Source organism: Uloborus diversus, chromosome 7 (assembly GCF_026930045.1).
Source record: "Uloborus diversus isolate 005 chromosome 7, Udiv.v.3.1, whole genome shotgun sequence".
Lineage (NCBI taxonomy): Eukaryota > Metazoa > Arthropoda > Arachnida > Araneae > Uloboridae > Uloborus > Uloborus diversus.
The window spans coordinates 139,397,031-139,410,903 of NC_072737.1; the positions used below are offsets into that span (position 1 = coordinate 139,397,031).

General features: G+C 32.9%; 1 protein-coding gene across 1 annotated transcript in view; it reads right to left on the bottom strand.

Moving 5' to 3' along the window:
• The window catches only part of LOC129226445 (ATP synthase subunit beta, mitochondrial), a 30,561-nt gene extending 16,818 nt beyond the window's left edge, over positions 1 to 13,743 (bottom strand). Inside the window, exons 1-2 of the mRNA XM_054861050.1 lie at positions 13,517 to 13,743; positions 8,829 to 9,002 (exon numbers count right to left, since the gene is read on the bottom strand). Of these exons, the coding sequence (XP_054717025.1) occupies positions 8,829 to 9,002; positions 13,517 to 13,634 (292 nt within the window). The 5' untranslated portion in view covers positions 13,635 to 13,743. The remainder of the gene's footprint in view (positions 1 to 8,828; positions 9,003 to 13,516) is intronic.
• Between the last annotated feature and the right edge of the window lie 130 nt (positions 13,744 to 13,873).

Genomic DNA, 13,873 nt, shown 5'->3' on the forward strand with positions numbered 1-13,873 from the left:
TTTTTAAAGTCAAGACAAAGGAATTATAAATTGAGTTTGAACTTGTAAAACATATTCATGAGTCTTCAAAGTATTTAAGTTGGAAGACAGTATTGACACTTTCCCATGCATTTTAAATTTTAAATTGTCAATACATTTAAATGTTGATTTTTATTTTCAATGCTGATCGTTGATTTGTGTATTTCAAAGTTTAGTCGTTTTTAAAAATTAAGAACTGTGAACTAAAATGAGACAGTTTTTTCATACTACTATTTAAATGTAATAATTAAGCAATAGCTGTATAGCATAGCTGCCAACCTCAAGATAAAAAAAATAGGAGCACTTAAGGGAAAAAATAGGAGCAATGAGGGTTAAAATAGGAGCACCAAATTGTGGCCTGTGCTAAACCTTCCTTCTGTACCGTAAGTTTCTATAAGTTCTAAGCACCATTACAATGCGTTTCTGAATTTTTATGTTAGATTTTCAACAAAACTACAACCAAGTATAAGATAAAAATATTTTACATTAAAAAAGCATCATTACGTAGGTACATATTGAAAATTAAAAAAAAAAAAACATGATTACTGTTTAATTTAATAAAACTGCAACCCTTTTTAAAAATATTCCTTTATACATATCCTACATGTATTGAAAATGCATTGCATAAGAACATATTGAAGATTTAAAAAAAAAAAAAAAACACGATTACTTCTTATACTTGGAAGTAAAGCAACTTCATAGTAAAGGTCAAGACTTGGAAATCGTCTCAGTGGCCAGTGGCCACTATACTCCAAAAACTTAGTGGCCACAACTGTCACCAAGTTTTGAAACACAAACTGGAGGGGAGATGGGGCAGTTTTTACAACTTTCATGAAAAAATTAGATGAATAGGACTTCACACATTTTAAAATAGAGTCATTCAATACTTTTTTTGTACATGGAAAATTCAAGTTAAAATAGATTTCTGATTTATTTTAAAAAAAAATAAACAAATGAGAAGTCAGCAGGAACCTGCATTTTAGATGAAATGGTTTCAGCTTATAACAAAGCCTCCGAGGCAATAAGGATCAAATTCAGATAAAATTTCTCTTTCAAAAAAATAATTTAAAAAAAAAAAAAACATAACTTTTTGCCTTTTGTTATTTTTAATAGTTTGCATTGAGACAAACAACCAATTCTGTTTTCGGAAACTTAGGTTATTAATAGTCTTGTCTACTTCCATGTTGCAAATGACCAAACATGGCAACAATGCAAAAAATTTAAGATGATAGATTTTTGAATTTGTTGCATTAAAAGTAACTATAAATAATTAATAATCTTTAAAAAAAACTAAAATTTAGATGAAATAGACAGTTTTTAGCACATTAGCATCCAAACCAATCAGGATAACATAATATTCTGAAGAAAAAAATTTTTCATTTTTCAAGAAAAAAAATTGAGAATTTTCCGAAAAAAAAAAAGAAAAGAAAAGAAGCGCATTTCGCATTATTTTCAATAGTTTGCATTGCAATAAACATCTAATTCCGATTTTGAAAACTTGGCTACTTTAAGAGTTTTGTATACTTAAATCTCGCAAATGACCAAATATGGCGACTAAGTCAAAAATTCAGATATAAAATTTTGAATTTGTTGCATGAAAATAATTTGAAAATAAAAAATCCCCATGAAAAATATTTAATTGAGAATCTTTAGCACATTCGTGTCCAAAGCAATAGGGATGAGATGAAATTTTAAATAGCATACTTGTTTTCATTTCTCAATAAAATTATTAAAAATAACCAAAAAAAAAACATTTTGCAGCACACTTTGCTGATTTTCATTAGTTTGCAGTTAAAAGAAACCCCCAATTCTGCTTTGTCTTTGAAAACGAAAGCACTTAAGCATCGTCTACTTCCATCTTCTGAATGACCAAACATGGCGGCTACGTTTTGCACGTAGCTGAAATGCTCAATGAAAAAACGATGTTCTCCGATCGATTAGCGCTCCCACTCAGTGTTTATCTTGACACTACTGCTTCCAGGGCATAAAATTGCCTCTTCTTTTGTTGAGTTTGTGCACAATTCCTACCGTCCAGGCAGAGCCGGCCTTAAAGCCGATTAGAGCAAAAAGACCCAATTGGGCCCCGCGCCAGCAGGGGCCCCGCTCTAAAAAGTCTTTTTTTCCATATTCTCCTGAAAATAAATAAGAAAAAAAGAAAAGAAAAAGTTCAAATGAACTTTACTGATATTTATTATAATACGCTTAAGTGATACTACTTAATTTGATAGTATGGAGCTATTTTCAGTTCGATTAATGGATTTAGGGAGAGTTTCTTGTCTATGTCCAAAGCCGTACCCACTGTACCCCATTAATTCCGATCTAGAGAAAGGGACTAGGTAGTGTGGAACCAATGGACAAATTTTTAATGGTTATCGGCAATTAATACGGTGAGCATTAACATACAGGTCAAGGGGCCCTGTCCCAGGACCGTACTATCTCATAATGCAGGAATTTACCCAAAGCCCCGAAAGTTTAGGAATTCTCAAAGGTTTTAGTTCAGGAATTCCCCATTTTCATTTATTTCACTTAACATATTTACTTTTATTATTTTTTTTATTTTTTCATTTTTGTTGAAAAAAAATGCTAAAACTCAGCAGCAATGACAATTTCTCTAGTATACAATTAAAACTAAAGTAGGTACGTTTCTAAAAAAAATAATTAAATAAATAAATAGTTTAATAAATAAAAAACTTCAAATAGTGCTTGCTTAATACGTGTAAAACATTTCTATAACCATTCTAAAGAGAACAAATTGCCTATTGCTTTCATTCCTCTCCTAACGTTATACATTTAGCCTGGAATTTGGTTTTTAAATCTTCAATGTCTACAAATTTCTAGGGCCAGCCATCAAATCCTGACATTTCTCCTAATGTAAACGAAGGTAACTTAAAATGCTTTTTTAAGACTTCAATTTCAAATAATTTCAGGAAGAGGCTACCATAGAACGCCTACCCTTACCTCAACTTTACCACCAAAGACTAATTACATCACGAAGTTTTCAGTTTCAAAGCATTTCCAATCAAGGAGGATTCATAAATTTCACAACGCCCTCCCCTTCTCCCCTAACATCTCCAAAAGTAGTCTAAAATAGTGTTTTTACGATTTAAATTTCGAAACATTTCCAGCGGAAGGTCTCTGAACACCTCTTTCTAATGACCCTTTTTCTAAGCCTCAGCACAATAGCTTAAAATTTCGCATTTAGAAAATATTGCCACGAGAAAACCCTTGATTTCTTCCCTTTCCATGAATAGCCTAAAATTGATTTCATTTTCGAAAAAGATTCCGGGCAGAGTTTCCTCCCTTGTCCTCTATCGTTACCAAACAGGGCTTTAAACTGCGTTTTTAACTCATCAATATCGAAAATTTTGTGAAGAGTCGTCGAATCTTCTAACGTCACACATCACTAATGATAGTTTAAAATAGCGCCTTAAATCCTTGAATTTTGAAAGTTTTCTGCAGGCGATCACCAAATTTCCTTTCTTCATCTTCATCAAACATTACCCAATTGGAACTACAATTTCGGGAAAATTTTCTGAGAGAAACGCCCAATTTCTTTTCGTTATCAAAATTAGCCTCAACTTATCCTAAATTTGCAAAAGTAATTATCTAAGTAGAAACCTCCGCCCCCTCTCCCTTAATTTCACAAAAAAAAAAAAAAAGACCTCATTTGCGGTTTCAGAGGCCAGTTTTGAAGACTCCTCCGGGGACCGTAGGCGGTTTATCTAACTTCTAACTCCCCCCTCATTTCCGTTTGAAAACTGCTCAGAAAAAAAAGACTTCTATTTTGAAGAATTTCCAAGAGGAGGTCTCCCATTCCCTGCAACTCCGTTCTACTTTCGACATCAACAAAGACAGTCCAAATTTTCTTTTTTAGAATTGGAAAATTTCGGTGAATTTTACTTTTCCGTCAAAGCAATAAATTGCGCACATAGGCGGCTCGTACGTGTGGGAGGGGAGGGGGGAGAAACCGCCCCCTTACTTTTCAGAGTTAAAATTAATGATCTATAGGAAAATGATTTTTTACTGGGTGGATTGATTTTTGGAAGCCATATTCCACATGTTTTGGAGATTATTTAATCATGTTGAAATCCCGTAATAAAGTCCGATTTTACAAAAAAAAAAAAAAAAAAATCAGCACCCGTTGCACCGTTTCCTTATCCCCACACTTCTTTTGACCCACCACTTTTTTTGTGCACCTACCGCCTAGGATAGTGCATAAAGAATTTCATAGCTACTTATCTTACGTTCCTATAAAACTAACACATATTTTTGTGGCCATTCATTCATTCATTTCTCAATAAATAAATGAATGAATCAAAATAAAAAGTGATGTAGCAACTTGATGGAAGACGGATAATTGCAGTAGTTTCGAATAATTGCTCGCCGCGGAAAAATCGACGCTATTTCTCAAATTTGTAATCATTCTATAAAGGGCCTCGCCAGAATTCTCCAATCGGGCCCCGCTTGTGCTAAGGCCGGCTCTGCTTCCAGGATAGGGAAATTTCTTCTTTTCCTCAGAAATCGAAAAGTGTACAAGCAAAGTCAAAAAACGGAGTTTTTTGGAATAAATCGGATTTTCGGTGCACGCAATAAAAATCGGAGAAACTCCGGGAAAAACGGAGCACTTGGCAGCTATGCTGTATAGGGAAAGTAATTAATGTAATAGGTAAAATGGTTTCTGAAATAAGCCAAGTAAACAACAAACTAGTATAGGGGAGGGGGGGGGGGCACATGTGAACATGGCACCATGACAACGTCAAGCAAAACATCTTAAAAAATTCTTAAATAATGGCAGGGCCAGTTCTACTTCTTAGCCTAACTTTTAGGGCAAGGACCCAGTTTATGTTCCTGTAGTGACAGGTTTTTTATTTTAGCAGATGCTGATGTAATGTTATCAGACTTCTACATGTGAAAACATATTTTAAATTACCTAATAAGCTAAACTTAATTATTGCAAACCAATACATGAACATTCAAGTAAATTTATGAGTTGTTAATTGTTAAATCAATTTTCATTTCATTTTTTTACATTTTATATTTTAGTGCTATTAGTGATCACTTGAAGCAGTTTCCAGCTAAAGGAGTCAAATTTTCATTTTCATATGAATTTCTCCTAGAGTTCAATTTTTAGTTACGTTCATTTCTATGTGAACTTCAAAAAACAAGAAAATTAAATTAGAGTAGCTTTGAAAATTTTTATTTTGGGAATAAATTTGAAGATAAACAAGTTTGCTAGTTTGAAATTTCGTTTTTGTCCGGAAATACGTAACTAATAACAACTTAAGAACAAAGCTTTAAAAAAATAAGAAATTATTGAAATAAAAATCAAAATAAATTGCTTTAAGATGGCATAAGTTAAAACATCTAAGAAGACCATTTAAAAATATTAAAACACTAACTGGATGCTAAAAGATTAAAATTTCGAGCGCGGCAAGACATTTTCGGCGAAGCACGTGTTCAACGCTTGAGTGTTTGTTCTCTATATTTTCATTTCTATGTGAACTTAAAAACAGGAAAATTCAGTTCAAGTAGCTTTGAAAATATTTATTTTTGACATAAATTTAAAAGTAAGGAAGTTTGCTAGTTTTAATTTTCGTATTTTTACGAAAATACGTAACTAATAACAACTTAAGAGCAAAGTTTAAGAAAAAATTAAGAAATTATTGAAATAAAAACCATAGTTCAAACACTAACCGGATGCTAAAAGATTTCAATTTCGAACACGGCATGCAATTTTCGGCGAAGCACGTGTTCAACGCTAAAATGTTAACAAATAAGAACGGCTTTAGTTTTTTGCCGTACATATTAGGAAAACTTTAGTCAAATCACTGGAGATCATCATATTAATAATGCAACTTTATTACAGAAAACGAAAATTTTGCATTTGAATTCGACCTCAGTAGATCGACACGTTCGCCGCGCGGTGAAATGCTATTGGCTGAAAACTGTATGATGCAATCTCCATAGTGTGTTGGAATGCAACTGATTGGCTCAAAATCGTTCTTCCTATTTCTTTTTCAGTGAATTTCATAAAAGATGAAAAAATAGTAGCTTTTTATTGCAAAAAGTCGCCGTTTTTTTAAAAATAGTCGTTTATGGCCTGTTTTTTGCCAAAAAAAGTCGCCATAGTTGCCTACGGTAAGAAATAGTCGCAAAAGTCGCCTTTTTAGTCGCCAATGGCAACCTTACATATCAAGGACGATCACAATTTCTACGAATTGTGGGCAATTTGAACAGTACCAGATACATAAACAAAGTTTTACAGTCCCAAGCTATTCCTTTCCTGCAAGGATTGCCAGGGGCTGTATTCCAACAGGATAATGCCCATCCACATGTCGCCAGGACTGTCAAATCCTACCTTGATTCGCAACAGGTACAGCTTCTTTCTTGACCTGCATATTCCTTGGATATGTCACCGATTGAACATGTGTGTGATTTCGTCGAGCGGCGTCTCGCTAGTGATCCTCGTCCTATAGCTTCGACAGACGAACTTTGGTCATGCATACAAACAATATGGAATATTCCGCAGGCAGATATTCAAACTTTGTTTCACTCCATGCCGAATCGTGTAGCAGCTCTTATTGCGGCGCGTGGTGGCCACACAAAATACTGATTTCTATATCTTTTTATTGTTTGTTTGGTTTGAAAATGTAATCATTTATTTGTACCATAACTACTGAACTGTATTAAATTTCATTCAACTATAGTGATGTGGATCGGGTAAATACTCAGCGGGTAGGTAAATATTTTTTGGGTATTTACCCAAGGCCTGAGTAAATACCCAAAAACTGGGTATTTTATAAAAAATGCAAAAAAGTGAATCAGAATTTTTTTTTTTTAATCTAAATATGAAATTGGTAAAACTGATATATACATATGTATTACACAGTTTACAATATTTTTTATTCAAAGACTTGATGAAATCATGAAAGAAACATATCGTGAACCAAAGAATCTTTCTTTTCGATGTCCTAATTGGAGAAGTATAAGCAATTCATTATGAACTTCAGGATTTCAAAATCACAATCTAGGTTACTCATATCCAAAATGAAAAAAAAGGAAGCATGAGGGATGTTTGGAAGAATAAACTGAGAAGTTATTAAGAAACTATGGTGTTATTTATTTTATTGATATTTAGATGATAACATGGAAAATATAGAAACAGTTTTCACATTAATAAGCAAAAAAAAAAGCAAAATTTTCTTTTCTGTTGCCTTGCTCATTTGCATTTGTTCCCCTGTAGGGTGGGAAGGTAAATATTTTTTTGGGTATTTATTCGAAAGCAGGGTAAATCCCCTAGTAATTGCGCATTTTGCAAAAAAATTTTAGGTAGTATTAAAAGGTGACTATTTTCTTTTTTAAACATAAACCCTAAAATAAAAGATTAAAATTTTTAAATAAATTTTAAATGTTTATGTATATTATGTGTGTGTACATATATATATATATATATATATATATATATATATATATATATATACGTGTGAGTGATATAGAATACACCTGAACAATTGAACTAAGTTTGGAGGAAATTTCTGCATAAGATAAAGATAAATAAATAGTAATAATAAATTGAGCAACATTTCGTTACATTTTGTCATGCACATATCATGCAGGGACATATTACTGAGTTATAAAAGACTAGGACCTTAAAAAACTGATGTTTGCTTTTTTTTGTAACCAGTTAAGCTTTTTTCTTTTTGTAGAATGGCTTCTTATATCTGAAATTTTGGCTATCAACATTGATTAGGCATATCCAACACATTTAATGTGAATATCATATTAGATTGCTAAGCTGTTTCACACAATAATTCTTTAAATATGTGATCAAAATACAATTTTTAGGCAAAAATTTATTGCTTTGTATATGGTTGGTTGTATATATACATAATATGGAATACATACAGAAAAGTATTTTAGATGAATATAAATTTTTGAAATAAATACCCGGGTATTTACCCATTTCGGGTATTTACCCTGGGTATTTACACCTAAAAATAAATACCCGGGTATTTTACATCACTATTCAACTATGATGCTTCCTTCATGGTTTTGACAAACAAGGATTTTCACAAACAGGAGTGTATATATATTCTGTTAGGAACGAGTCATGTAGTTTTTCGGGAGTTGGAGGCCCCCAACAAAGCTGGGTCTGTAAGCTATAACTTGGGTAGCTTATAGATAAATCCAGGCCTGATTTTGAGCATTAAATGCGACTTGTCTGTGAATCAGCAAGGAGAGAGGCAATATTTCAACTCTTCTTACACATTAATAAGTGATGTCACACCCTAGAAGAGCATGAAAAACTGCTTTTGAAGCACAATGCAAGCAATTACGAAAACTTCGAAGAAGTTTTTTTTTGATCACCCAGTGGCGATCGGCACTGAAATTTTTGGTTGCCATTGAAAATTTGTGGTCGCCCATTTGGCGAGTGGCGACCACTAATTCGCACCTCTATAAACAGAGCCTTCGATTAGGTCAATCTTGTTCTAAAAAAACCTTCAAAAATTCAGGAAAAAAGTTTTGAAACGCGAGGCCTCCTGCATTATGGTGCTTTAATACATTTTTTAAATGTCAAAAAAGACCCAATATTGTTCCCTACAGGACGCTCAATCACAGGGGACCATTATTAAAATGTTTAGCACATTTTAAGTTGTTATATTTTAAGCTTAGGTTATGATTATTCTGGTAAAAGGTTATTTTACTCCACATCATGCATTGTAAATATTCTGATACAAGGAAATTTACTTTCAAACTAAGAGATACAAAAATTACATTAAAATAAAAACTTCTGAAATTATTTTTTTTACCTAGATGCTGTGCAACTTCAAGGATTAATCGTGGCTTTCTTCCTTGCACTTCTAAGGCATTTAGAATAGGTGGTAAATTGTCCTCAAACTGTACATCTACAACAGCACCAATGACTGCTACAATTTTTCCTTTTGCTTGTGCAGCAGTTGCTGCCGATGCATAATTTTGGTTTGCTAAACAAAAAACATTTATAAAGCATTAATTTCAGTGTTTGTGCAAAAAACACAATGCTTGAAATTCAAGTGCAGCCATAAAAGAGGGGTGAAAAGATATGACAGAACCTTTCATTGGTGTCATTAATATCAACAGAATGATCACAAGGGTGAGGATCAAGACTGGGACACAAACAGTTAAGACAAGTTATGTAACAAGTCAGAAAGATGCATTTAAAACTATTCCACTCGCTTTTCTAACTGTAACCAGTTTACATATTTCTTACTACAGTGTGACTTTGATTTAACGATTCCCTCAATTTAATAATATATTTCAGCGTTAGAAATTACTGCTGGTCCACTGGTCCCAGACCAGTGAAACCTGCCTCTGGCCAACATAAAAAAATAATCAGTGGTCCATGGGAACACAAACTGCAGGCTATTTTTGATCACTCTGCTGGAAAAAATACAAAAGCATTAGCCGAGTCAATGTTTAGCTATTTATAAGTCAAACCGCTGAATGACTTCTTTTACAGTTAACTTTATCTTCAAAAGTTTTATCTAATTTTAATTTGCACATTTACATTTTGTTCACACTTGGAGGAAAAAATAATGTCCTGAAACAAAGTAAAAATGGTCAAATTAAGTTCACAAATTTTTGGTAACCTATTTTAAGTGTTGTTTAATGAAATTGGTTTTCAGACTGTATACTTGGATGTTTAAGATTGCAGATTTTAATGTTTATTACCAATTGCCTATTAAAAATTTTAAACATTCAAGTATGCTAAAAAAGAAGAAAAATCAAAAGAAAAATGTTTTATACTGTTTTGCATTGTTATTTAATATTAAGTGTTCACATTCACACATTGCTATTTAATATTATGTTTACCATTTTGAACTTTATTTGCAGTACAGTAATTTTGCAGTTAAGTTAACAATGAACTAAAACTCAATAAATGTAATCATGAAGCGTAAGTAATGTTGTGGTACAAACATATTTAGTGTTTCATTTAAAGCGGACCAGTGGTGTTGTTTGAGGACCCGTACATATTCACATTGACTGGTCCGAGAGACCAGTCGAGTTTTTTTACTGATTTATAACGCTGCATTTCATTGGTCTGGATTGAATCCCTATGCTCCTCGATTTAACGATATCCTTGATTCAACAATATCTTTTTCCAGTCCCTTGACAATTGTAAAATCAAGGATACACTGTATAGTTCAAAAATCCAGTGTTGGTATCACAACAGTTAATAGACATAAAAATTCCAACATGTTAAAGTTAGGCTGAATAACAGGGTTGGCAAGGTTTTTCCCCACCCCCAGTAATTAGTCAACGCTCGATATAACGACCATCTCAGTGCCAGAGAAAAAGGTCTTTATAATAAGTGGTCGTTATAAGAGATAGAATTTTTTAAAACCGTACACATACATCCTGCATGCTCCGTTGTTCCAATACAATTTGCACTTTTCAAAAGATCTCAGTAAAATGCCCAAATTATTTTTTATCATGAGATTTATTTTTTTTTAAATTATGGATGCAAAATATTATAACAAAATATTTAAAAGATTTTATAGTAGAAAATATTGGCCAAATTGTATTACAGTACTTACAAATGATTTATTTTCTGAAGATAAAATCAGAAACAGCTGTTTTCCTTTTTAGCACATGTGATTTTTGCAAAACAAAATTTTCAATTTCAGTTATAGATGTACTTTTCTTGCCTTTCAAAGAAAAACTAAAAAGTCTCTTGAGCATTTGAAACATTCTTCATACTGAAAATTTTGATCTCAATTTCTTCTTCTTCTTCATCTGATCACATTACATCAATTTGTTTTTGTGCACAATGTCGAGAGGTAGTTCATTTTCTGATAGACACGTGTTTGACACATTCTAAATCATTATTGATTTTAGCATAATCGTCAAAGTTTAACACTTCTACCAATTTCATTTTTTGAAGAAATTTTTTACAGCATTTCATTTTCCTAGAAATTTTCATCTTGGATTGCCTGACAAATCATTTAAGCGTTTTTAATTTTGCTTTTTAAAATCAACATGATGGAGACAATTCTTGGTGGTCTTTTCTGATGCTTCATTTCATGCTGTTTTAGAAAGATGCAAAGCTGTAAGGATACCCACTTTGTAATCTTCACCTTCCTCCAGTCCGTAAACGATAATGAAGGTCATTTCAAGTTAGATTAGTATCATTGAAAAAACACCAGGAATAGTGTTCCATGAATTCGGTCGCTGCATTGGATTAGATGATGCAGAGCGGTCGTTATACCGAAAGCAAATTAACATAGAGTTCATAGGAACCAAGTTGGTCGTTATACTGGATTAGTCTTTATAATGAGTGGTCGTTATAATGAGCGCCGACTGTACTACGGTAAAAACCGGTACTTACCGCCCTGGGAAATACTATGTTTTCCCCACAAAAATATAAATTCAAAACAATCTTTAAAAATATCGAGAATTGAGTTCTGAGTAAATATCTTGAAAGATTGAAAAAGGGGGAAAATTTACAAAAATGGACAATGAAGTGGATTTATTTAAAAATATTTACACGATACACAGATTACAAATTATAATCCTATTCATATTCTTTGTCTTCTACTTCCGGTTTTAGCATCATGTAACAAAACCAGGGTTGCCCCATTTTGTCCACCTCATCAGTAAACTGAAAGTTTTGAGATAAATACCTTTGTGCTGAACAGTCAAGTAATATAAAGTAACAACATCTAAAAAGCACAAATTTGCAGATTACTGCAGACATATGTTTCGGCGTTTCAGAGAAAGCCTTTTTCAATGCAAAACGTAGTGAGCTTATGGATGAAAAGACATCCGACAAAAGCTTGTCGCAGCTTTTTGTTGGATATCAGCTTACTCTTTTCTACACTTTTGAAGACAGTGCAACAATTTTTCATAAAACCATATGTAAACCCTAAATCAATTAGAAATACTAAAGACAAGTGCATTTTCTGGAAGAAATCATGATACTTGATACTGAAGTCAGTGGTGGCGGTGATCGAGGGAGGGGGGCTCATGGTGCAAACTACACTGTTTGAATTTTTGCAAGGCGTTTTAAAATGTTATTTCTCCTCTTTATTTTCTTTTTTTTTTTTGGGGGGGGGGGGAAGCTCAGTATTTTTTGAGGGGTGCATCATTGGTCTGGGGTGGGGGAACACCACATTGAAATAATTCCTTTTTTATAAAAATAGTGCCCCTTTCAAAGACTAGTACCCTGCCTTTTTTTTCTAGAGTGAACACTAGGTATTTCCATTATGTGATGGGGGGGGGGGGGAGACCTTTCTGTGGTTTTCACATATTTTTTTTATTACAGCAATTACGTGCTTAGCTCACTAGAATTTTTAAAAAATCAAGGATTTTTGGTACATAATCTACATTTGAGGATTTAAAAAAAAATTGAGTTTTTAATTCAAGGATTTTCAAGGCTGCATGTGCTCACGGTTTGCGTAAATCATGACCTTCCAACAAAAAAAGTATTTTTAAAATCAAGTATTATTACAACATCAAAGGGTCAAAGAGGGCAAAATGTAAAATAGAACAGGGCGCATTGAACATATTGAAGGGGCAGGGCATAGCACCCTCTAAACATGGGAAAAACTACCAACACTGATAGAATGAAAACAATGTAAATACACAAGTGGATTCCAAGTTGCTGATTGTACTGGAACATTGAGAAGGAAAAAAAAACTATTCAAGATTAACTTTCAATGAGCATTACAATTAGGCATATTACGCTTTCACGGCTGGGATCATTTTACAGTAATTTAGACATTTATGTAGAGTCCGTAAAGTGAGCTTTTATTGCCATAACTTGATTAGTGTATTATTTTATTTTGAGCTTTTCCTACCAATACGCCAACTGAAATAAAAATAATGGCAAAAAAGGGTCATATTAAATGCCCCAGCTACAAACAAGACTTTCACATGATCGTAAACCTAAAACTTCAGTTTTAATATTTTGTACAGTAGGTGTTGTACTGTTTAAGTGTGTGAAATATCTTAACTCAGCTTCATCGGCAGTTAATTCTTTTAGTTTTATATTTCTCAATTTTTGAAATACAAATAATTTTTATTGTGGCAGAAGAATGTAGTTTGTATTCTGTTATAAAAAGAAACCTTTTTCCTTTCATGTGGAACATCTGCTAATATTCATTTTTCACTGCACCCGGGCTACCTAATTTTGCGAATAATCGGGAGTTGGCTGCACTAAAGTAATAAAATACTGGAAACTTTTAACTAACATAAATCAAGAGTTAAAGGTTTGTAACATAGCATTCAACATCAAAAGCTAAAAATTTTGGTGTACAGAAAAGTAAATAAAGGATAGGTAAAGATAAGTGTTCCATCGATGTTTTCACTGTTGATAAATGTGTAAAGTAATAAGAGAGAATTTAATATACAGATTTTTTTGACACAGTGTTTACCCTAATGAATTTAAAAAAAAAAAAAAATTGTGACAAAACCCTTTTCTGTATGATATAAAAAGTAAACCGGTCATTTAACTTACATGTGCACCATAAACTTGGTAAGAATTTTGCTCCATCACCTGCGATTTTCGAAAGGGATACTGCTGGTTTCGCTACTTTTAACAATGAAGTAGAAGCTCGAGCAAATGCCCCAAGCATTTTGATAAGTTAAGTGGATTTAAAGAATGGTGTTTAAGATATTCGCACAATTTTTTCAATATGACCGAAACGACCTAGCACTTGGGACACGCGACGAGCCCGGATGAAATTTATTGTTGCCAACTCCTCTAAAAATAAATCAAACCAAAACTCTTGAGAGCTGAGCCGCCGAGGTATAGTGCTTAAAAGAGGAACTATAAATATAGAATATAAGCATATAAATATAGGGACTATAGAAA